The 24,396-nt window shown below is 43.0% G+C and overlaps 1 protein-coding gene across 1 annotated transcript; it reads left to right on the top strand.

Annotated features, from left to right (window-relative positions):
- The first annotated feature begins 226 nt into the window (after positions 1–226).
- LOC144688303 (cathepsin L2-like) lies at positions 227–23,716 on the top strand. Its single transcript, XM_078554734.1, has 8 exons — positions 227–381; positions 6,137–6,278; positions 7,952–8,074; positions 15,694–15,846; positions 16,653–16,874; positions 20,253–20,418; positions 22,573–22,678; positions 23,617–23,716. The coding sequence occupies exons 1-8, from the start codon at positions 227–229 to the stop codon at positions 23,714–23,716; spliced, it is 1,167 nt and encodes a 388-aa protein (XP_078410860.1).
- The last annotated feature ends 680 nt before the right edge of the window (positions 23,717–24,396 follow it).

The following is a 24,396-nucleotide window of genomic DNA, read 5'->3' on the forward strand; positions in this document are numbered from 1 at the left end:
AGGAATAAATCATTATTTAAAAATATTAGAATCATGTGCGTTGCAGAGGGACAATCTCCCATCTTGTTTTAATAATGCTCGCTCTAACTATACTTTGAGTCACTCCAGCATATCTAAAGACACATTGGTGCTTTGCCTTTCAACAGTATTATATCAAGATAAAACAACATCATTCTGTATTGTGGGACAATCCTTGAGTGTTATTACCAAGGCATCAGAACCCGATATGGTCAAGTTTCACGAGGTTGCTATCTGCAGCTTCGAGAACTGGGCTTGTCCCTCACAAATAGAAGTCATGGCTTTGGTGGTCACAGTTAATGAAAAACCCCAACAGAAGCTGACAGCTGACAAGCATCACACTTGTTCCGCAATGCTGCAAAGGTGAACTCAGCCTTCAATGCTAAACAAAAGCATTTGCTCTGTAAAAGAGCAGCTGAGACTTACAGAACAAACAAGATTCAGAATATCATTACATCATTGTAAATGAATCCTTAGGATTTTTATTAGGTTATCGCGTTGTAGGTGACGCCAGCAAGCCTTCATTCATTGCCCATATCAAAACTGAACAGTTCCACAGATAAAAACAAAAAACTACTGCGGATGCTGGAAATCCAAAACAAAAACAGAATTACCTGGAAAAACTCAGCAGGTCTGGCAGCATCGGTGGAGAAGAAAAGAGTTGATGTTTCGAGTCCTCATGACCCTTCAACAGAACTGAGTAATACTAGGAGAGGGGTGAAATATAAGCTGGTTTAAGGTGGGGGGGTGGGGGGAGAGAAGTTGGGGGTGGTGGTGGTGGTTGTAGGGACAAGCAAGCAGTGATAGGAGCAGATAATCAAAAGATGTCACAGACAAAGGAACAAAGAGGTGTTGAAGGTGGTGATATTATCTAAATGAATGTGCTAATTAAGAATGGATGGCAGGACACTCAAGGTACAGCTCTAGTGGGGGTGGGGTGGAAAGACTGACAGGGCATTACAGGTATAGATTTAAAAATAATGGAAATAGGTGGGAAAAGGAAAATCTATATAAATTATTGGAAGAAACAAAAGGGAGGGGGAAGAAACGGAAAGGGGGTGGGGATGGAGGAGGGAGTTCAAGATGTAAAGTTGTTGAATTCAATATTCAGTCCGGAAGGCTGTGTGTTCCATAGATGACTTATTGAATAGACTAAGCCCATATTCCCTGGAGTTTAGAAGAATGAGAGGTGATCTAATTGAATCACATAAAATTCTTAAGGGCTTTCACAGACACAACGCTAAGAAAATACTTCCCTTGGTTGGAGAATCTAGAACATGGGATCACAGTCTCAGAATAAGCGGTCAGCCATTTAGGACTTAGATGAAGAATGATTTCTTCACTCAGAATGTTGTGAATCTTTACATCTATACCCCCGGGGGCTGTGGATGCTCAGTCATTGAGTATATTCAAGACAGAGATCGACAGATTTTTGATTACTAATGGAATTAAGGGATATGGGGATCATCTGGAGTTGAGGTAGAAAATCCGCTATGATCTTATCGAATGGTGGAGTAGGATCAAAGGGCCAAATAGCCTACTCTGGCTCCTATCTTATGTACTTCAGATGATTTTAATAGTGAACCACATATTATAAGATTGAAATCATGAAGGCTAAATGGCTCAGGATAGTCCCCTTCCCTGTGGGGCTTGAGTCAACCAGTTGGGTTTTTTGCAACAAGTTGGAGGCTTTCTTGTCCATTTCCTTTGGTCCTGTTGTGCGGTTGCCAATTGTATTATTAGTGATAGAGTTGATCTGCAGACAACTTTCTAAGTGGAAACATTAAGGTTATTTACAATATACTCTGTGGGTGTACCTACACCACAGGGACTGCAGCAGTTCAAGAAGGCAGCTCAGCACCATCTTCTCAAGGGCAATTAGGAATGGGCAATTAATGCTGGCCCAGCCAGCGAAGCCCACAGCCCATGAATGAACAATTAAAAAAAACCTCAGCAGCAGCTACACATTTGCTTTCAACTCCAACCCTATCTCTATACTGACTGCTGAAGTAGCCTGTGCTACTCTCCTATTGGTTACTACAGGTCATGTGATCTTTCCTAACATATTATTCTTAAAGGCACATTACACACTAAATAAAACCAAAATTACTACAGGTCCCATCTCAAAATGTTTCAAATTTATTGAATTCAACTTGTTAAAGGTGGATTTGAGGCCACAACCTGGCCTTCTTGTTCATTTAGCCTAGCATGAAAAATGTTAAACAAAAACAAAAAATGCTGGAAAAACTCAGCAGGTCTGACAGCATCTGTGGAGAGAAAGGCAGAGCTCTGAAGAAGAGTCATATGGACTCGAGACGTTAACTCTGTCTTTCTCTCCACAGATGCTGTCAGACCTGCTGAGTTTTTCCAGCATTTTCTGTTTTTGTTTCAGATTTCCAGCATCTGCAGTATTTTGCCTTTATGGAAAATGTTAATATAGGTTCAGAGGATCTTCTCCAGTGATCAGTGGGTAGGTGCATCTTCCCAGTAATATAAAGATTCATATAGACAGAAAGGTCTCGGGTATGATCCCTGATCTATGCTGAATTAGATAGTCATAGCTGGGGCTCAGTGTGTGCACTCAAATTGGTTTTGGGGCTTCCTTGGCTTGGAGAGGAGAGAGGAAGAAATAAGTTGGGTTCCTGCCTCTAATCACTATTCAATGATCCTTGCTGGAAGATTGTAACTTTGTGCTATTAGGGTTCACATGGGTGACAGTGAAGCAGCATCTGATTTACATTTCCCCTGATTCTTATTCCTATTGATTTAAAACAGGCTGTGATTCACTAACACCTCTTCATACACTAAGTGAAAACTACCCAATTTTTGGGGCTTGAATCGGGATAGAATCAGGCTTCACTGAACTGCTAACATTCAGTCAGCAGGATCACACATAACAAGTGGCCATGAGCAAGGTTATTGAGCATATTTAGTACCATGGAACTGTACCCCAGGGGGAATCAGCACCTTCAGGAATGGACGGTCCAACCATCGACCATGAGGGGCCGTAGGCATCTCTCTCTGTTCACTGCAATTCCTCACGTCGCTGTCATTCCTCCCTCTGCCCAGGTTCAGATGTTTTCCACCCATCCAGTCTAACACAAAGGAAGGTAAAAAATTGGAAAAGAAATGATAACTTTGGATTTTAAATCACTCAATTAGAGTGAAGCAACTGAGGTACTAATAGTCCTTTATCAATGAAGATTGATATAAAGAGAGCCTTGCACTGATAACGCATCTTAAACATCTCTCAGAGAGGCCTCAGAGTGCTTCACATGAATTACTTTTTGAAGTGAATTTGATTGTCCATTGTACTGGAAGATCCAATTTATTCAGCAACACCTGCAGAATATTCTCTTTCACAACATGTGGCATCTGATATGTCAGTTTAGTAACACCTTAATTTGCCAATCGGTTGAGTCATAGCAACATTTTGGCATTGGAAGGCAATAAGGAAATATGTATATGTACATATATATATAAAATCAGGGTATATCCTTTCCCAGTAGGTTCATTGCATGGGGAGACCATAGATCGAGCCTGTGAGAACTGGAAGGTAAGCTGACTGATCTAAATGTTATTTTTGATTCTGTCGTGTGTGTGTTTTTTCCTACAGGAATGCTTGTAAAGAACACAACATGGCAACATTTCCAAATGTACAAGTGCTGGGATTGGTTTTCAGAGAAAATATATTTTTTATTTGTTTTGGAGGTTCATTTTAACATCGGCAGACTAAATATCGTATACAAGGTAGACCATGGGCCAGGTCTGAGCCTCATCAGAAATATACACTGAGTGTGAGGGTGTAGGGAGGTGTTGGTGATTAGAGAAATGACTGAGTCCAAGAGGAAGAGGTTTTCTCTGGGTAGCTAGTGATGTGAAAGCTTCTTTCAGGAAGCTTGGCTTTCTGCTTCTTTTCCTGTCAACGACTCTTAGCTACGAAGGGTGCATTTGCCATGGTGTTGAATATTGGGCCCATATCTGGGGGAATTCTCCGAGCACTCCTCCAAGCTCTTAGACAGGTCATATAAAGGCCTTTCATCTGAAAGGAAACATTTCTCTCACATTGAATCTCCATTATCTCTACATCACAACTTTTTTGCTCCATTCTCTGTCAGCTGTGTCTCAGTTGGTAGCACTATCACCTCTGAGCCAGAATGTTGTGGGTTCTACTATCACTCCAGAATTTGAGCTCAAAAATCAAAGCTGACACTCCAGTGTAGTACTGAGGGAGTGCAGCACTGTTGGAGGTGCAACCTTTTGGATAAGACTTTGAACTAAGGACCTGTCTGACCTCTCAGATGGACGTAAAAATATCCCATGGCACTATTTCAAAGAAGAGCAGGGGAATTATTCTTAGTGTCCTGGTCAATATTAATCCCTAAACCAACATCAGAAGAACAGATTATCTGGTCATTATCACATTGCTGTTTATGGGAGTTTGCTGTGTGCAAATTGGCTGCCACGTTTCCTATATTACAACAGTGACTACACTTCAAAAGCACTTCATTGGCTGTAAACCGCTTAGGGAAGTCCTGTGGTTGTGAAAGGCGCTATATAAATGCAAGTCTTTCTTTCTTAAAGGCTTTGTTACTGTCATTATTTATCTGTTGAAATTTCTTCCCCTGTTCCTCCTGAGTCCTAATCTGCTGTTCTCCACACTCTTTATCTTCCTCGGTCATTTGATTCTTGTAGCACTGCCTCCTGATCCCACTCATTCTGCTCAAGCGCCTCAGAACTGTGGGATTCTTTTACTCTTTTAACTGTTTTACACTTCCCACCTCTTCCCCTTGTAGATGACAGTTTCTGGAGCAGAATCACTTTCTTCTAAACAGAACACGAGTCTTTATTTTACAGGAATCAAAAGAGGGCCAGTAGAATCTATCTTTTTGTTTAGCCTTTCATGTGATGTGGGCATAACTGGCAAGACCCCTCCTTAATTGCCCTTGAGCTGAGTGGCTTGCTAGGTCATTTCAGAGAGCAGTTAAGAGTCAACCACATTGCCATGGATCTGGAGTCACATGTAGGCCAGACCAGGTAAGGACAGCAGATTTCCTTCCCTTAAAGGACATTAGTGAACCAGACAGTTCATGTCACTACTCCCCAACTCCTCCTGAGCATAGTTAATAGTAAAATTGTATAAGACATTAGCCAATCCATTCCTTTTAACAGCACAATGAACAACCAGCTGTTTGGTTGTGTTAGCAAAAGTACAGGAGACAATGAACATAAGTTAATATACTCTATGTAAGACTCAGGTTAGACCCATGTGGAGTAGAGTGTGGAGTATAGGCCTTCAGACTATAGGGAGGATATTTCATTTCTGCCAAGGTGCAGTAAAGTGCAACAGAGAGGGTTCTTAGCAATCTCAGTTTGGGGGGAGACTTAATGAATTTGGGTTAGTTCTCATTAGTGAAGGTGGCCTCATTTCAGTTAGCAAAGCTATGATATGGGTTGATGAAACTGGCCCAGACAAATTGTTGATTTTAAAACAATTTATTGTATTTTATAAAATACAATATTAAAAGCATCCAGGAAGAAGAATTTTACCCAAAGAGTAACAAATGTATGGAATAAGTTATGGAGAAAAGACTATAAACGTATTCAAAGGACAACTGGACAACTTTCATGATGAAGGGATGTGGTGAGAAGATAGGAAACTGGTGCTGAGCTCAGTTTGAAATGGGCAGATGGTTGGGAAAATGGTCTGTTCTTGTTTGCATAATATCCCATGTTCTTCAAAGTTGACTGAAAGGAGAAACGTTACAGATACATTTGACACAAAAGAATGGTAAAAAAGTTGATCAGGAAGAATAATAGAATAACAAAAATATAGATAATAAATAGTTATTACAGAATGTGATCCAGGGTTAGAAGAGAACTCTGATTCCTCTGTGTCAAAACATTGGAAGGATAACAGAGAGATTTTCTTTGTTGCACTATTCCAGCAAAGCTGTAAAACACGGAAGTGACCAGAGGAAATCATCCCTCAATGGTCAGTAAAATGTTTGGGTGAATTAAGATGATGTATATGCTCCACACTTCAAAATATTTTTTCCAGTGTAATTTGTGAGCACCACTTCCTGTAGGTATCACACTATTGACCTTGTTTCAACAGGCTGTCCATCATGAAGCTCATTTTGTTCGTGGGGTGTGTGCTGGTCTCCATTCTAGCAATAGTCTCAAGCTCCATGTTTGACCCAACACTGGATGAAGCCTGGTTCAGCTGGAAATCATTTCATAGGAAGCAATACAACGAGGTAAGAAGCAGTAAATGCTGAACCTTTACTCACTAAGCAGCTATCATGATTTCCTGCATTTAAATTTGTTGTTTAACCTGCTTCTTGGTCACTAAGTTGATTTGATTGTTTTCACTGAGAAACCTGGGGTGAAAGGTAGGAAGTCAGACGTGCAGGGGGGTGAACTTTGACTTTTTCCTCAGCGGATAAACAGCAGAAGCGGATTGGCCGCTCGTTTGACATAACGCCCAATTTTCATTTCCATTGTCGGTTATGAGAAGGGATGTAAGGAGCAGAAATGGGGCAGAGCAGGATGTGAAGGGATCTGAAGAGAAGGATAAGAGTTTAAAGTTACTGTATTGGGGGTTGGAGAATGAATGTAGACCAGCAAGCGGTGGGGCTGAGGCAGGGGTAACTGGCAGGACTTTGTACAGAATGGGATATGGGTTACTGTATTTTGATAAGTTGGTGTTTATGGATTGTAAAGGATCGGAAGATCACAGCCTGCTTGACGGAGGCAGCCAGACAGCCAACATAAATAAGGCCTCGATCAAGGGCCATTTTCATACACTAATGAAGTTTTTTCAGCATCGAATGGGTCCCCCGCTGTGTCTGGAACTTGGCAATGCTCCGGGGGCTGGCCTCCTGGCCAGAGGTTGGAGGTCCATTGGAGGCTGAATGAAATGCTGGTATTAGGGACCCACAGGGCTCAAAGAGGTCCAATTGCGGCTGCGGAAAATCTTGTGGGAGGGTTTCTCTTCCACTCTGCCCCACCAAAGTGTCAGCCTAGATTATATGATCAAGTCTTTGGAGTGGGACTTGAATCCACAGCCTCCAAGAGCAGAGTCCTAAAACTGGCTGAGAGAAAACAAAAGTTTGCATTGAGGCATCCAATATGCAGATGCCACAATTGTCTAAACTGAGATAAGTTGGTCAGGACTGAACAAGTCTTCACCTGATTTAATTCCTACTCATGTGTGCTCTTGGACAGCATTTCAGCAAAGTTATTTTTCTACTCACTGATCCAACTCTAGAAACCAAACTGTTGTTTCAAGGAATTTTACAGTTGAGTCTATAGCACAGAAACAGGCCATTCGGCCCAGCTGGTCTATGCCAGTGTTTACGCTCCACACAGATCTTTTTTATACTCCTCTACATCTAATTCCTCAGCACACCCTCCCATTCCTTTCACCCTCATGTGCTTATCCAGATTCCCCTTAAAAGCATCTGTGCCACTTACCTCAATATTCATTTTTATTCTAAACACACTCTTAGCACTCTTTGGGTGAGGAAATTTCTCTTGAATTCCCTATCGGATTTATTAGTGACTATTCTACATAGCTTAAGACTTCTTCAAAAGAGGGAACGTCTTTCTGTTCATCCTACCAAACATGTTATAATTTTAAAGAACTCTATCAAGTCACCTCTCAGCTTTCTCTTTTCTGTGGAAAAGACCCTCAGCTTATTGTCTTTTCCGATGGTTATAACCTCACAGTTCACTACCGGAATTTTTCTTTGACTTAATATGTATTGGTTTTGATGTGATAAACTACTAAAAGGGATTTTTTTTCATCAATGATGAGGTGGAGTGAAGCACACTGGACTTTTTACCTCTGGGACCTATCCTGAAAATATTCCCAATATTTATAACGAAAGAATGATTTTGTATTTGATTTTGCTGGATTATTTTTCAGAATGATGGAAATTACAGAAGAAATGCGTGGGAAGAAAATATGAAATACATTGCTAAGCATAACCTGGAACACTCAATGGGAAAGCACACATTTACAGTAGGAATGAATCAGTTTGGAGATCTGGTATGTACAGAATTGCATTTCATGGAATTGCATAGAATTTGCAGCACCAAAACAGGCCATTCAACCCAACTGGTCTGTCAGCGTTTACGCTCCACATGAGCCTCCTCCTATCCATTTTCATTTAACCCAATCAACATATCATTCCAATCCTTTCCTGTACATGTGTTTATCTAGCTTCCCCTTAAAGGCACCTCTAATATTTGCCTCAACAACTCCAAATGGTGCTGAGTTCCACATTCTAAGCAGTTTCTGGATAAATAAAATTTTCTTGAGTTCTTTACTGGGTTTGTTAGTGAATATTTTCCATTTATGACCCCCTCATTTTGGGTTCCCCACAAGACAAAGCATTCTCACTATGTCATAATTCCAAAGAACGCTGTTAGGTCACCCCTCAATTTTCTCTTTTCTAGAGAAAAGAGCCTCAGCCTGTTCAGTCTTTCTTAATAGTTCAGTTCTCTCAGTTCTGGTATAAAAGGTGCGACAATGAGAACAGTAGGTCTGAAAGTTCTTTCAATGAATCAGGTGTAATGATGCATCATGACGCTAGTCTGGAGCACTTTAAAGAACAATTAGCTTGTGATTGCACCAGTGCCTCTTTGTGAATGTCAATTGTTTTGTTCTTTTTAAACTCTCTTGATAGGTGTCAGCTGTGACTCAGTTCATAGCACCCTTGCCTTTGAATCAGAGGGTTGTGGGTTCATGTCCCACTCCCGGAAACCAAGAACTGTGATTGTACTCGAAAGAGTTGCAATCTGTGACTGTTGATAACTCGAAAGAGTTTAAACTCTCTTGATTTCTCCAAGCTGTCTCAGGTGTATGAAAGATATGTTTGGTCCAATCAGCCTGCTGCTATTGCAACATGCTCACTGATTGACGGCAATGCCAATGTCATTCACTAGAACCTTACTTGAACCATTCCCTGGATCTCACAACACTATTGAACTTACTTTGGAAGCTCCCTACAGGCACCCAGTCCAATGTATTCAGCAATTATTAGTGCACAGATAAATGTTGGTCCCTTGATATTTTTATCTCTGTCCTCTTCAGCAGATCTAAGACTTGAGTTGACACTCTCATTAGCTCTTCCCTTAGCCTTCCTTGCCACCTTCACCTGTTCCTGCTCACTAGTGCCTGGTAATCCCCCAATGCACTACCTTCAGGCTCACTACCGAATCCATGCCAATGCCGATTTCTGTGCTGAAGCTTGACATGGTAAGAAAGAGTGATGGTGCATCCTTATGAAGCCTTTTGTCTTCATTCAGGTCTAAGACTAATAATGGGCCTAGAAAAAGATGATAGGGGCAAGGATCAGGATGATATATTGATGGCAAGCACCTGCCAGATTGTTGGCATCACCAAGCCATGCCACGCCAAGGTACACTAGACTGCTATGTTCAGGAGTACATCACAGAATCACAGAATTGTTACGAACAATAGAAGGCCATTCGGCCTCTTTTGTCTGCATTGGCTTTCTGAATGAGCAATTCACCTAGTGCCAGTCCCCTGGTTCTCCCCATAACCCTGCACATTCTTCCTTTTCAGATAATAACCCAGTTCCCTCTTGAATGCCTCAATTGAATCTGCCTCCATCATAATCTCAGCCAATGCATTCCAGATCCTAACAACTCACTGCATGAAAAGGTTTCTCTTCATGTCTCCATTGCTTCTTTTGCCAATTACCTTAAATGTACCCTCTCATTCTCGATCCTTCCACCAATGGGAACAGTTTTTCCCTACCTATTCTATCCAGACCCTCATGCTTTTGGATACCTCTATCAAATCTCCTCTCAGCCTTCTCTTCTCCAAGGAAAACAATCCCAACTTTTCCAATCTATCTGCATTACTGAAGTTCCTCATCCCCAGAACCATTTTTATGAATCTTTTCTGCGCTCTCTTGAATGGCTTCATATCCTTCCTAAAGTGTGGTGCCCTGAACTGGATGTAATACTTCAGGCGAGGCTGAACCAGTGCTTTATACAAGTTTAACACAATCTCCTTGCCCCTATTAATAAAGCCTAGGACAATGTATGCTTTATTAACCATGCCCTCAATCTGTCTTGCTGCCATCAATGACTTATACACACAAACACCCAGGTCCTTCTGCCTCTGCACCCACTTTATTTTATATTGTCTCTCCATGTTCTTTGTACCAAAATGAATCACTTCACACTTCTCTGCTTTGAATTTCATCTGCCACTTATATGCCCATTCCACAAAACTGTCCATGTCCTTTTGAAGTTCTATACTATCCTATTGACAGTTCACAATGTTTCCAAGTTTTGAATCATCTGCAACTTGTGAAATTGTGCCCTTTTCCCCAAGGTCTATGTCATTAATATAGATCAGGAAGAGTAAGTGTCTTAACACCAACCCCCGGGGGACACCACAACAAACCTTCCTCCAGCCTAAAAAACATCCATTAACCATTACTGTCTGTTTCCTTTCACTCAGCAAATTTTGTATCCATGTTGCTACTGTCCCTTTTATTCCATGAGCTACAAGTTTGCTCATGAGTCTGTTGTGTGGCACTGTATCAAATCCTTTTTGGAAGGCCATGTACACCACATCAACAGCATTATCCTCAATAATAATAATACCCTCTGTTATCTCATCAAAAAACTCCAGCAAGTTAGTTAATCATGATTTGTCCTTAACAAATCCATGTTGGCTTTTTTTTAATTAACCCACATTTGCCTGAGTAATGATTAATTTTGTCCCAAATTAATGTTTCTAGAAGCTTCCCCTCCACCAAAGTTAAACTGCCAGGCCTGTAGTTGCTGGGCTTATCCTTACATCCTTTTTTGGACAAGGGTATAACATTTGTAATTTTCCAGTTCTTTGGCACTACACCTGAGTCTAAGGAAGATTGGAAAATTATAGCCAGTGCCTTTGCAATTTCCACTCTCACTTCCCTCAGTATCCTTGGGTGACATCTCATCTGGTCCTTATCAAGTTTAAGTACAGACAACCTATCCAGTACCTCCTCCTTATTAATTTTGAACCCTTCAAGTGTCTGAATTACCTTCTCTTTCACCATGATCTGTGCAGCATCTTCTTCCTTGGTAAGGACAATAATTAAGTATTAATTTAATACCTCATCTATGCCCTCTGCCTTTATGCATAAATCCCTTTTTTGATCCCTAATTGCCCTACTCCTCCTTTTATACCATTTTTATAATTTATATGCCTGTAGGAGACTTTGGGATTCCCATTTATGTTAGCTGCCAATCTCTTTTCACACTCTCTCTTTGCTTCTCTTATTTGCTTTTTCACTTCCCCATGAACCTTCTTTATTCAGTCTGGCTCTCAGCTGTATAATCCACCTGACGACTGTGATAAGCACATTATTTCTTCTTCATAGTAATCTCTATTTCTTTTGTCATCCAGGGAGCTCTGGATTTGTTTGCCCTTATTTTCGTCATCATGGGAATATACCGAAACTATCCCTGCCCGAACTATCTCTTCTTTAAAGGCGGCCCATTGTCCAGTTAAAGTTTTGCCTGCTAACCTTTGATTCCAATTTACCAGGCCCAGATCCATTCTACCCCAATATAATTGGCTTTCCCCCCTAAATTATTCCCGCCCTGGATTGTTCCTTGTCCTTTTCCACAGTCAGTCTAAATGTTATGGTACAATGATCACTTTTCCCAAAATGTTCTCCTGCTGACACTTGATCCACTTGGCCCACCTCATTTCCAAGAACCAGGTCTAGCAGTGCCTCTTTTCTCATTGGACTGGAAGCATGCTGCTGTAGAAAATTTTCATGAGCGCACTCTAGGAATTCTTGCTCCTCTCTGCCCTTTGCACTACCACTATCTGTTTGTATTTGGATAATTAAAGTCCCCCATTATAACTAATCCATAATTTTCCCACTTCTATGTAATTTCCTCGCAAATTTATTCCTTACATCTTTTCCACTAGTTGGTGGACTGTAGATTACACCAAATGATATAATTGCACCCTTTTTTTCCCCCTTAGCTCTAGCCAAATAGATTCTGTCCTTGACCCCTCTGGGACATCCTCTCTCTCTAGCACTGGAATGTTCCCCTTAATGAACACTGCCACCCCTTAAGTTGAAAGAAAAGAGAAGTTGAAAAGGTGTCCACAAACTCTGTTCTAGTAGTAAGCCTCCAATATCATCATTCTCGACACTGACTTCTGTGTCTCCTCCCATTACATCAATCAGTATTCCTCTGTAGGCACCAGCTATGATATAATACATGCAGGCTTCCTTGGCAAGACTGATAGGTGCATATTGACTCTCAAAGAGAGAGAACATGGTTACCTTCATGCAAGCGTCAAGAGACAACTCTATCAGTGCCATCCAAAGTGGGATTGTCTTCGATTGTTGGGATGCATCAGCTCTGTTGAAGGATCATAGGTTTCCTGTTGTTGGAACAGCAGAAAGTAGTCAATGTTTCACACAGACATTTTAATGATGAAAAATGGTAAAGCTCAGCTGGAAAATTTTCAATGTGCTGATATACTGAGGAAAAACCTACGCCTGTTAAATTCACCATCAAACCATCAAACTTCAGGCATATCATTGCTTCATGAATCACAGGGAGAGCTCTAGCCACAGTTACACGAGATAGCACAGCCGTCAGTCATCATTTTTCTGGATAATCTTTGATGTTGCATGTGCTGCCCTGCCCTGGCATCACCTTCAACCTCCCCACCGTCACCTACCAGCCAGAAGCTTTTTCTTTCCAGGATGTCCAGGTGAACGTGCATGTTCCCTATCTTCCCGAGAATCCCACTCTCTTCCACACTGACCTCCCGACCTCCTCCTTCCCACCCGCAGAGTCTGTGTCTGCCTCTGATTCCCCACCAACCACCCTTGCCATCCCTTGTACCGCTACCGTCGCACCCTCATCTTTCCACCCCTCTGGCTCCCTCTGCCCTCTCTCATATTCACCATTGTCTCCTACCACGCCCACCCTCAGTTTGCTCCCCAGGAGGCAGTCATTGACTCCACAGAACCCTCCCTTGTATGTTCACCTGGGCATGCCCCCCCACTTGCTCCGTCCTCCACCCTTACTCCCCACTCCACCCTTACTTCCTCTTCCCCTAGACTCCTTCCTCCCTCCGAACAATCTCCACCCCCGTGCTCCCTATCCCCAACCCAACCTTACCCTCCCGACACCTTTGTTCCCCGGGACGGTGTCCACAGCAGGAAGAGGCAGGTTCAGCTGAGCTCCCCAGCACTCGGAGGACTGCTGGGATAGAAGCATCTGTGAGGGATGAGTCAGATGGTGAGTCTCTGGAACTAGTCTTCCAACTCATCGTGGAGAGTCAGCAGAAGATGGGGGAACATCATGCAGAGATGTTGGAACCCTCAGAGTGGCGTGCAAGTCGGAGGAGTGAGTCTGCCTGCTGTCTGATGAAGTGGTGCCCACATGTACGCATTTGGAGGTCACCATGGGAAGAATGGCAGACGTCATGGAGACCCTGGTGCACAGAACGCAGAGATGTGCGCAGACCTGCATTCCATCGTGGGAGCCATGGGTGGGTTCCTGCAGTGGCAACGCGAGAGGGAAACAGGGCACCTTGAAATCCCTCCAGGTGCTCCTTCCCCTCAAGGAGTCAGACTGGGGCCCTTGGTCACCGAAGGGAGGAAGAGCAGCAGCTGGACACCTCAGTGTCATCCACTCAAGAATCTCAGAGGCTGTCCTCTCCCTCTCAGTCTCTTTGCCTGTGACCCCCTCAGCCTTGTCCTCTGTCACCACAGAGGGAGCAGCTGGCCCACAGGAGGGCAGCCAAAGCAAGCCGGGCCTCACGTTGAAATCATCAGAAGCAATAGGGCCAACCATTGCACAGGCTGTCTCTACCTCTGCTGTGGATATCAGCGCAGCACCCAGGAGGAGTGGGAGGCCTAGAAAAGTTAAGAATTTCTGATCACTAGTGGTTGTATGGGTGAATACATTTTGTTGCTTTATAATCTGAAAATATATTCACTTTCACTGACTAATGTGCAATGGTGTCTTTCAGCCTCATTTACAGGCTTCACGAGTCCTCCCTCTGCATCCTCCCACTAGCAGTTGAGCTGCATGCAGATGGACCACGAGTGATTCTGGAGGGAGCTGTGTGTGTGTGTGGCAGGGCCTTTCGGAGCCTCATGCAAGCACACTCTCACGCACGTGGATTCTTCCTGTATCACACTCATCCCGCTGCCCCCGAGCATTTTCAATGCTGCCTGCTGGGGTTCTCTTTCAGTTGTCTATCTGAGCTGACCTGCATCTCCGCCCACCCACTGATCACACTCCCAAGCAGCACCTGTGCATATCCAACATGAGGCTCTGTTCACTTTCGATTTCAGGAACATGGTTGTTATAAGGTTTGTTTTCAGCTCCCCTATCCTTTCCCCTCCCCCAGTCACCCACATCCTTTCCCCATCACTATTGACCCCCCTTGCATCACCTTCAACCTCCCCACCATCACCGACCAACCAGAAGCCTTTTCTTCCCAGGATGTCCAGGTGAACGTGTACGTTCCCTATCTTCCCGAGAATCCCACCCCCATCAACATTGACCTCCCAGGCTCCTCCTTCCCACCCGCAGAGTCTGTGTCTGCCTCCGAGTCCCCACCAACCACACTTGCCAACCCCTGTACCACTACCAGTTGCACCATCACCCTCCCACACTTCTGGCTCACTCTGCCCTCTCTCATACTCACCATTGACTCCTACCATGCCCACCCTCAGTTTGCTCCCCAGGAGGCAGTCATTGACTCCACAGAGCCCCCCCTTGCACATTCACCTGGGCATCACCCCCCCCTTACTCCCTCCTCCACCATTACTTCCCACTCCACCCTTACTCCCTCCTCCCCCAGGCTCCTTCCTTCCTCTGAACAACTTCCTCCCCCGTACTCCCTCCTGCCATCCCAACCTTACCCCACCCACCCCGACACCTTCATTCCCCTCTCCCGAACTCACTCCCTCCCGACATTTTCATTCCCCAGTACGCCTTCCTCTCCGAGTCAATCCTAGACCTTCTGCCCCCCTTCCACTCCCGACAATCATCTGTAGCAGCCCATGGCCAAGACTGTGATGTCCCGAAGCAGACCCCAGACATCAACGGAGACCTCCCACCTTCCGTGAGCTGCTTCACAGTGGAGCCATGTGTATGAGAATCCACGCAGCATGTGATGCACATTTTCCTCCAGGGTCTGGTAGCTGTAGGGCTCCAGCATCTTCGGCTCCTCGGAAGTCCGCGATGTGAGCAAGTCCCTAACAGTAAGTTCCAACCTGTACACGTCACACTTGTCAAAATGTGTTCTGCACTGGTGTGTTTTCCCGCCGATGTGGGTGGTAACTTTGAAGGGGATGGGGGGGTGGTGTGCATGGGATGATTCCAGCGAACAGGGCTTATAATTATAAGCAGATGTATTAAAATGACATTCCTAACTGGTGGTGACGGGAAAGGTGGCCCTCCATTGACGGGCGGTGCAGACGATCGCAAATTGGTTTCATGGTGATGTGAAACAGATTTTTGGCCTTCTTGCCATATTGCCTGCTCGTGCCCGCCATGACGCCTGACGCCAACAGGGACGGAAAATTCCGGCCATTGAACCCCATTAATATTATGATTACTAAATCTCAGAGTTTCTTGATTTTCTAGACCACTAAAGAGTTTGGACAGTATTTGAATAAATTCAGCAAAAAGGAAGCTGGGAACATGACACACAATGTGTTTACAGCACAGAAGAATGTTGAACTGCCTTTGGCTGTTGACTGGCGTCCCAAGGGTTATGTTACTCCAGTGAAGGACCAGGTAAAGATGGGAGAAGTGCTCCTAGTAATTAATGAAGTGTGAAATGTTGAGGAACTGTGGGTGATCGCCAATATTGAGAACACAGCCTTTGCCAGTCGCCCAATGTTTGCTAATTTAGTTCTTGAGGACACATCAAGAAATGGGATGTTCATTTTTCATATACAACAAGAACTTGCATTTACATAGTGCCTTTAATATAGTAAAAACTTCAACTGGAGCCATATCAAACAAAGTATGGCACTGAGCCACAGAAGGAGATTTTAAGGTAGCCGACCAAAAACTTGGTCATAAAGGTAGGTTTTAAGGATTGTCTTTAAGGCAGAGAGAGAGGTAAAGAGGTGGAGAAATTTAGAGAGGCAATTCCAGAACTTAGGGCCTTGGCGGCAGAAAGCATGGGCACCAATAGAGGAAAGGTTAAAATCAGGGAAAATGCAGGAGGACAGATTTGGGAGGAGCACAGATGGGAGGATTGTGGGGCTGGTGGAAATTAAAGAGATAGGAAATGAAGGGCCCAAGGAAGGATGTGAGAAAAAAGGATGAGAATTTTAAAATCAAGGCTTTGCCAGGCCTGGAGCCAATGTAGGTTAGTGAGTAGAGGGGTGATTAATGAACAATTTTCTATCAAACATTGAAGTTTGTACAATTGAAAGATTGATAGCCTCAGGCTCATATTGCCAAAGTGTATATGAGAAAGAAAATCATGTGCCCTGTGCTATGGCTGTTGACTCTTACATAAAGGTTTCTCAGTGAAATAAAATATCAAAAACTATCACAAATGTCTCTCACTGTGATTCTGTTTATATTAGAGGCAATGTGGCTCATGCTGGGCTTTCAGTACAACTGGAGTACTTGAAGGACAAGTGTTTAGGAAAACAGGAAAGCTCATTTCCCTGAGTGAACAGTACCTGATGGATTGTACCCAAGTTGTAGGAAACAGAGGCTGTAATGGTGGATATAAAGTGCGGGCCCTTCTATTTATCAAAGAAAATGGTATCAATTCAGAACAATCCTACCCCTACACTGCAAAGGTAATTTCCCTTTCTCCTTAATCTTCTTAGTATTTTTGTGTTCATTAAAATGAGGAATACTATTCTTTCCATTTCAGATCCCGTTTTTGTTTGTTTGAATTGTTCTCTGATGGTTTGGTCAGCCTCCTGGCAGAGATACACAGGAACCCATGCAGCGTTTAGGTACCCATCACACACTCCCAGATTATGTAAGGGCAGAGGAGAACACTCTCCTCCTATAGTCTGACTACTTCTGTACCCGAATAATCCGTGATTGCAAAACCCAAAACAAAATGTGTACCGTTGGATGTGATTCCAAAATTGGGCAGCACTTGCTGAACAATCCTGAGTGCACTAATAGCTACACTAACAATCAATTTAAGATAATCAGTCAAGCTCATAATGTGGCTCACTTACAGTGGCTAGAAGTGACTTACATTCATATGCAGGGGCATGTTCACTTCCAATGAAAAGGAATATGTTCAAGCTTTGCACTTTTTCTCAATTACTCAGGAGCTTCGGGAGCCAATAGTTCCCTGATCAGAGTCGCCTTGCTGACCAATCATCACCCCTTTCTCCTATAGTATAAATTGTTGTGATCATTTGAATTTTGGCATTCTTGCTTTGGTCCTGATGAGTGCAAGATGAAAAACTTTAGCAACATGTCTCTTCGGTTAGTGTTCAGTGTGGTGCCTCGAACAATCTATGCAATTGCCTTCAATGCTTGCCTTGATGGACAGGATTTATTGGGCTAGATTTTCATCCTGGAAGTGGGAATTGGGAGTCAGGTCATTTTCTAACATTGCAAACCCACCTCCTGCTGTCATTGCCTGCCCGCACCATTTTGATGGCGGCGTGCCGGGGATGGGCTGGAGTTGAGGCTGCCACCCCTAGAACAGGCTCAAGTTGGAGACAGAGGCAGGCAGATACCTAGGTAATCAAGTTAAAAAGTTCACTTCCTTTATCTGGAACATTGGCCCACTCCTGGAGACGAGTGTGAAGCCCCCAAATCCTCACCCCTTTCCCCCTTTCCCCCTCACAACCCTCTTACTCCGTCTATATGCTTCACCTTACCCACACCCCCATACTCCCTCACCTCCATACACCCTCACCACTATGTGGTCTGTCCACTATGTACAGGATTCATGAGCCCTATAATAACATTGGGAAGTCTTTGAGATGCTCATGCATCTGTTAGGATAAACAAACAGTACTTTAAAATCAACTTGAAAAAGAATAATAATATTACATACTTATAAAACTGTCAAAATAACCAATCTCATGGTCCCTTGACAGTTGTGTCAACAACTCCAACTGCGCTGAAGAAACTATTAATGGGTGTGGAACTCAGCCAAGCTTCATAATGACATTCCATTGCAAAACAGTGTCAACAAAACCTCCAAAGGTGAATACATTAAATATTTCAAAGTCAGCCAGAAGCTCAACCATCCATCCAAGCTTTGAAGCAGTGAAACAGATAGCTGAGCTCCAAAGAGCTCAGCCATCTACCCAAGCTTTGAAACAGCCAAACAGATATCTGAGTTGAAATTCAAGGGAAACTTGAAAGCAAAAAGAACAATTTAATGCAGTCAAACGTAAATTTCAATATTGTGCAATGTAGAAGAGCGCATTATCCAGTGGATAATGTAATCTGATGCATCTGAAAACTTTTCCACTTTCACAGTGCTGTTCAATTTAATAGTTGCCTACCTTTTCAAAACAAAGCCTGATAATCACTCACTGTAATTTATCATACAGCATTTCATTATGACATGCAAAGTTGGCAACATTTTGAACTTACCTGTTATGTGGTTCCTGATTCCAAACCAGCATTCCCTCATGGTTCACAACATCTCTGAGCCAATGTGAACCATGTCGCCTTCAAAAGCTGGCTCAACCCCATGAAAATTGCGGAGGGCCTGAAATGTCCACCTCTGCAATGGAGCCGGCAACAGTCGGAATAGCTGGATGTGGGCTTTCGCCCTACCTCCTTATGCCATGCTAATCAAAATTGCCGGCGATGGGAATGGGGGCAGAAATCTCAGAATCAGGTTCTGCCTGCCATTTTTAAAGCCTGCTCGACACCGGTCCTCGCCTTGTCAGGATAGGAAAATCAAGCCCTCTATCCCTGTGACACAGTAGCTCATACTGATTCAGCATTCAATAGTTCTCAGATTGTATTCCAAAACAGCTGTCCTAGTTCACATTGGCCCAGAGTTTGCGGTCAACAGTGGTGCAAGGGTGCTCACTGATGATCACAAATTAAGCCTCGCTGAGAGATCTAGTGATCATTCTGACAAGAATTTCAGTTCGATCACTGTGCAGAAGTACTGTCACTGATTGCAGTGTTCTTCACTGGGGATTTTCCCAGTGTGGAGTTGGAGTGATGTCATCAGGCTGTGCAAGCATTGAAGGATTTTCACCGACACACAAGCAAGAAACAAAAAGCAGGAAAATAAAAGCACATAACATTTTTACATCAAAAATATTAAAGATTGAACCATGCACATGAGGTGAAGATAGAGACTAAAATATTCTGAAACAGTTTAGGAAATTACGAAAAAAATTAGCTTAAAAAGCCCAGTTACTCCTGATTGAACAAGGTGTAACTTTTTATGAGCTTCTAACAGTGATGTGAGAGAGGACAAAAAGTTCTCATGGATTTCAATGAATCTAGTTCTGTGAAGAGTCGGGAAGAGTCCAGCCTGTGTTGGATCCCTGAATGACAGACCACAACTTCAGGATTTCCCTTCTAATCCTGACATCCTGAAGCTATGGTCAGTTTCAGAGGGATAATGACAGTTTACCGTCAACACCATCCCCTCGCACCCCAGCAAAACCTGGGCCATTGTGTTTACATCCTACGTCTTGACTCACTTACTGATTTTTGTCAGGTTCACATGAAGCCCTGGTACATCAATAGGTGAGGAATTTATTAGAGCAAATCAACAGATTAAACAAAGGATACATAAACTCCACTGGATAACTAAGCAGGGTTTATTTGAATGTATCAACTAAAAGGGATTTTCTTTCCTAGGAAGAAGGGAGGTTCTAATTGAGCATCATTGAAGGAAAATGACCTAAACAAACTATCCACTCAGGTGAACAATTAAATGTGAGGAACACAAACTGAAAATAAGAATTGGCACAGGGAATTAAATTGAATTATTTATACCTAAAGAATAAGAGGCTGGTGAAATAAATTGCAATTGAAAACCATTGAAATGTGTTCATGAGGCAATTGAAAGCAGCTGTGGAGAATAATGGGTTTGAGGGAGTGAGATTCTTCAATAAGGGATAAAGTTATTCAGTTTTCTGCCCTTTCTTGGTTTCTAATCATTCCCGTGTTCTTATTTGGGGAAATCTTTGTCTCAGCTTTCTGCAAACTCTTGGTTTTAGGATGGGGATTGTAAATCCAACAAAAACGATATTGTCGCCACTTGCAAGGGTGTCAGGATGATTCCAAAAAATTCTGAAGCGGATTTAGCTGCAGCAGTTGCCACGGTTGGACCAATATCTGTTTCTATAGACGCAGAGCACAGATCTTTCATGTTGTACAAATCAGGTAAGAGATAGGATTTATAGTTTATGCACATAATGAACCTATTAATGGTTGAAACAATTTTTGAGTGGATTTTACAAAATTCAGAGGCGATGGAGTTGGCAATTAATTATATTGAACTAGTTACAAGTTTAGTATTTTTAGTATTCAATAATCACTGTCCTGTATTCCATTTACATCATAAACAAAACATTAAGCCATTTATTAAATGGAGGACAATAGAATTGAAGAGATTGAGGGTGGCTTGCAAATCTGGTGCAGAGTAGGCAATGTCACTGCAATCATCTGCAAACTGTAGATCATGTATGTCTATGGTGGTCAGTTTTGTTTTGGCATGGAGGCAACTGAGGCTAAAGAGTTTTCCATCTAGGTGGTATTTAATACTTACCCCAGAGGGCAGTTGATCTTTGATGAAGTGAATTGCCATTGTCAGATAGACTCACACAGCCTTGTTTGACCCTAGTCTGTATTTTGAAGGCATCTGTTTTAGATTTCCCATTCAAGACAGTTACAGTCATATCAGCATTAAACAGTTGCAGGATTGTGATGAAGTTTCTTGGACTCCAAATCTTTGGAGCACAATCCACAGAGCCTCGCAATTTATTGAGTCAAATGTTTTTGACAGGTTGATGAATGCAATGAAGAGTTCCTGGGGCAGAATTCTCCAGTCAGTGAGCAGGGGCAGGGTCCACTCGCCGACGTGTAAAATGACGCATGGTGATGTCGGGCGGGTGTCTCAACGTCACCGCGCGTCATTTAGATTTTCAGTTCGGCGGGCGCGCAGCCGAGTTGGCCTATTAAGGCCATTTAAATAGTAATTAATTCAATTAGCTGAGCTGCCCGTCCAATCTCAAGGTTGGCGGGCAGGCGAAGAGCCCAGGCGGCCTTCGCATATTTCATGAAATCTCATCCATGGGCGGGATGAGGTTTCATGAAGTGTTTTAAAAGTCAATAAAAATTTTAAAAATAATTCTTTCTCATGTCCCAGCTCATGTGACAGTGTCACATGAGGGGACATGTTTTAAAAGTTTTTATTTTCCCTTACTTAAATTTACACATGTCAAACTGATCTCTCTGAGGCACCTCCGTGCCTCAAGGAGATCTCTGCGCTCTTTCGCGCGCATGCGTGGGCCCGCCCACGTAAAATGGTGGCACATGCCCGATCTGGGGCGCTGATTGGGTTCACGCCCGCCCCTGCCCCTGCCCCTGCACAACCCCCCCCCGACGGTGGGAAAATTCAGCCCCTGGTGTTCTTGACACTTTTCTTGGATTTTTCTGGCAACAAAGACAATGTCAAATGTCCTCTGGAAAAGCACTAGTGTACAGAGCAGTTGTCATTACCACACTCCTGCATTGCAGTGAGACCTGGTCTGTGTATCAGCCACGCATAAAAGTGCTAGAGAAATTCCATCATCAATGCCTCCGCTGGACCCTCTGGATTCAATGGGAGGACCTTTGAACAAACACTAGTGTCCTTCTTCAAGGCAGTCCCACAAGCATTCAGGAAAAAATCCTGCAAAATCAACTGGAACCATCCCCACTCCCCTCCTGTTTTCTCAACTCTCAAATGGCCAATGTTCCAGGGGAGGACAAAGAAAATGCCTCAAAGACACTCTGAAGATGACTGGGAGGAGCTCGCAACCAATCATTCAAAATGGCAGCAACTTGTCCATCAAACTGCATTGTGCATTGAGTCACAGTGTCTTAATGATGAGGCAGAGGGGTGGCAGAGAAGGAAATAAAAAGAAGCGAATCCTGCACTCTGGATTTCACTACCTCTTGGGACATCCTGCCCCATGTGCCCAAAGATCTGTAGGCCGAGAATCAAGCTGTTCAGTCACATGAAGACCCATGGCAGAAACTTGTGACCCTGAGTAGACATCATTCTTGGATCAAGGGACAGCCACCGCTGTAGGCAATGGAGAATAATCGATTATTAGGGGAGTGTTAAAAATAGTGTTTGTCACCTGAGTTTTGAGAGTGCTTGATTTATTAAACAAAGTCAGATGCAAGCCAATTTCTTGGACTTTGTGGCCATTAAAAATAGTTTTTAATTGCCGTGGAATTTATACAATTCTCCCACTTCTTTCCTTCTTTCCCTGTGAAATTGAGATTTCAATTCCATGATAACAGGTACAAATGTTCCCTTTCCTCCAGGTATTTTTTATGAGCCACATTGCAGTTCTGTCAAACTTGATCATGAAGTGTTGGCAGTCGGATATGGGACTGAAAATCGGAAGCCATATTGGATTGTTAAGAACAGGTAAGGCACACAGGGGGAGAGGGCTGGGAGGTTCAATTCCTGTTAATTTAATCTCAGAGTTTAAATTAAAGTTACAAATCTAAACAACTGTAATCTTTTCAATTATATACAGCTAAAGCTAATGAAATTCAGTTAGTGAACCAATGGGCCTACCTTCATAAAAACTTTCTTACTGATTTGACCTAAATTGTTCGGAGTCTTTATTTTTTTTTTCCATTTCTCCCTAAAGACAGAAGAGATGTAGAAATGCCGGGGACCATAATTCTGCTGCAGATGAGCCGAGGCTGATCTTGCATGGCAGCAGAGCTCCAACTTACCCACTTCCCCACACTCCTGAGCCAGTCCTGTTTAACAGAGACAGGGCCATTCAAAAACTTCAGATTTACAGCATCAACCGGGTGGGAGATAGGAAATCTCTGTTGGGTTTGTCACAGTGTAAACGGGCCTGCAATCCTTGCTGTTTCAGATCTCCCATTCAAGTTTGGTTCCTAAAATGGGACATTTAAAACTTAAATCCCCATCCTCAGGCCTTTGATTAGTGATGGGCAGTAGGGTTGGACAGGCAGCTCTTGTAGTCAGTGTTGTTAGGGTATGATAGGGAATATGTCGTATGAAGTCTTACCACATTTCCCTCTAACGATAATACTGATTGAGGTTGAAGTATTCGGCACTCAATGTTGCTTCTGATGAAAAATGTAGAAAATGCCGTTGGGAGAAGGATTTGGCTGTGAAATGGTTGCTGGATTCCAGTGTAACTTGACAGGAAATTTTGCCCTAAGCAGTCTGGCTCAGTTTTATCTTAACAAGCTAGTTGTATTTTTACAGCGGGCAATCTCTCCACAGCCCATTTGACTCCACTCTCTGTGCCAGCAATCGAAAGCAAAACCTCTTATTTTAAAGATACCAAGACAGTAATGCAAACTTTTCTTTAATTTTAGTTGGGGAGCAAGTTGGGGCAATGAAGGATATGTCCACATGGCTAAGGACATGGATAACAACTGTGGAATTGCTACAGACGCAGTTTATCCTGAGGTGTGAAAGTTCCAGTTATCAGCTAGAACTGGATAAAAGTCCAACTACAAGAATCAAAATTATGTCTGCCTGGAGCTGCTGAATTTATGGATTATTGTTAATGCTGTTCGTCTTCATTTACCTTTGTAGTGATTTATGGAAGATTAATTATAACTATTAAGATAAAATATAAATTTCTCAGTTATTGGTAGGACCAAAAATTTCTTTCTTGGAATCAATGTAATATATAAACTTCACGTGCTTCAGAAGTTGCATTTGAGCATTTTCTACGTATAATAGCGTTGTAACAATGTCCTACTTTAAAGGGCTTTTGCTATAATTAAAGGCTGCTATATAAATACAAGCTGATAATGTCTGACATTGCATTAAACATCATTATTGATCAATCTGTGACTCTTGTTTAGTTAACTAAAGATAAAACCTGAGGTGGGGGAACTAGGGTTGCCAATTCTGGTTGAATGGAATCCTGGAGGTTCCCAGCACATGACTTGCCTTCAGACGCTCCATCCTGGTCAAATAACCTTTTCCCCCATTTCCAATATTTTTACAACTAATGATTTAAAAAAAAAATAGTCCAAATGATTTATCTCCCAGGTTGCTGGTAGCAGTGTCCGGGAGATTAATCTTACCTTCCTGGAGTCTCCGGGATAACCCTGGAACTTGGTAAGGTGAAGGTGCCAGTTTTG

The sequence above is a fragment of the Cetorhinus maximus genome, chromosome 13 (genome assembly GCF_964194155.1).
Source record: "Cetorhinus maximus chromosome 13, sCetMax3.hap1.1, whole genome shotgun sequence".
Taxonomy (NCBI): Eukaryota; Metazoa; Chordata; class Chondrichthyes; order Lamniformes; family Cetorhinidae; genus Cetorhinus; species Cetorhinus maximus.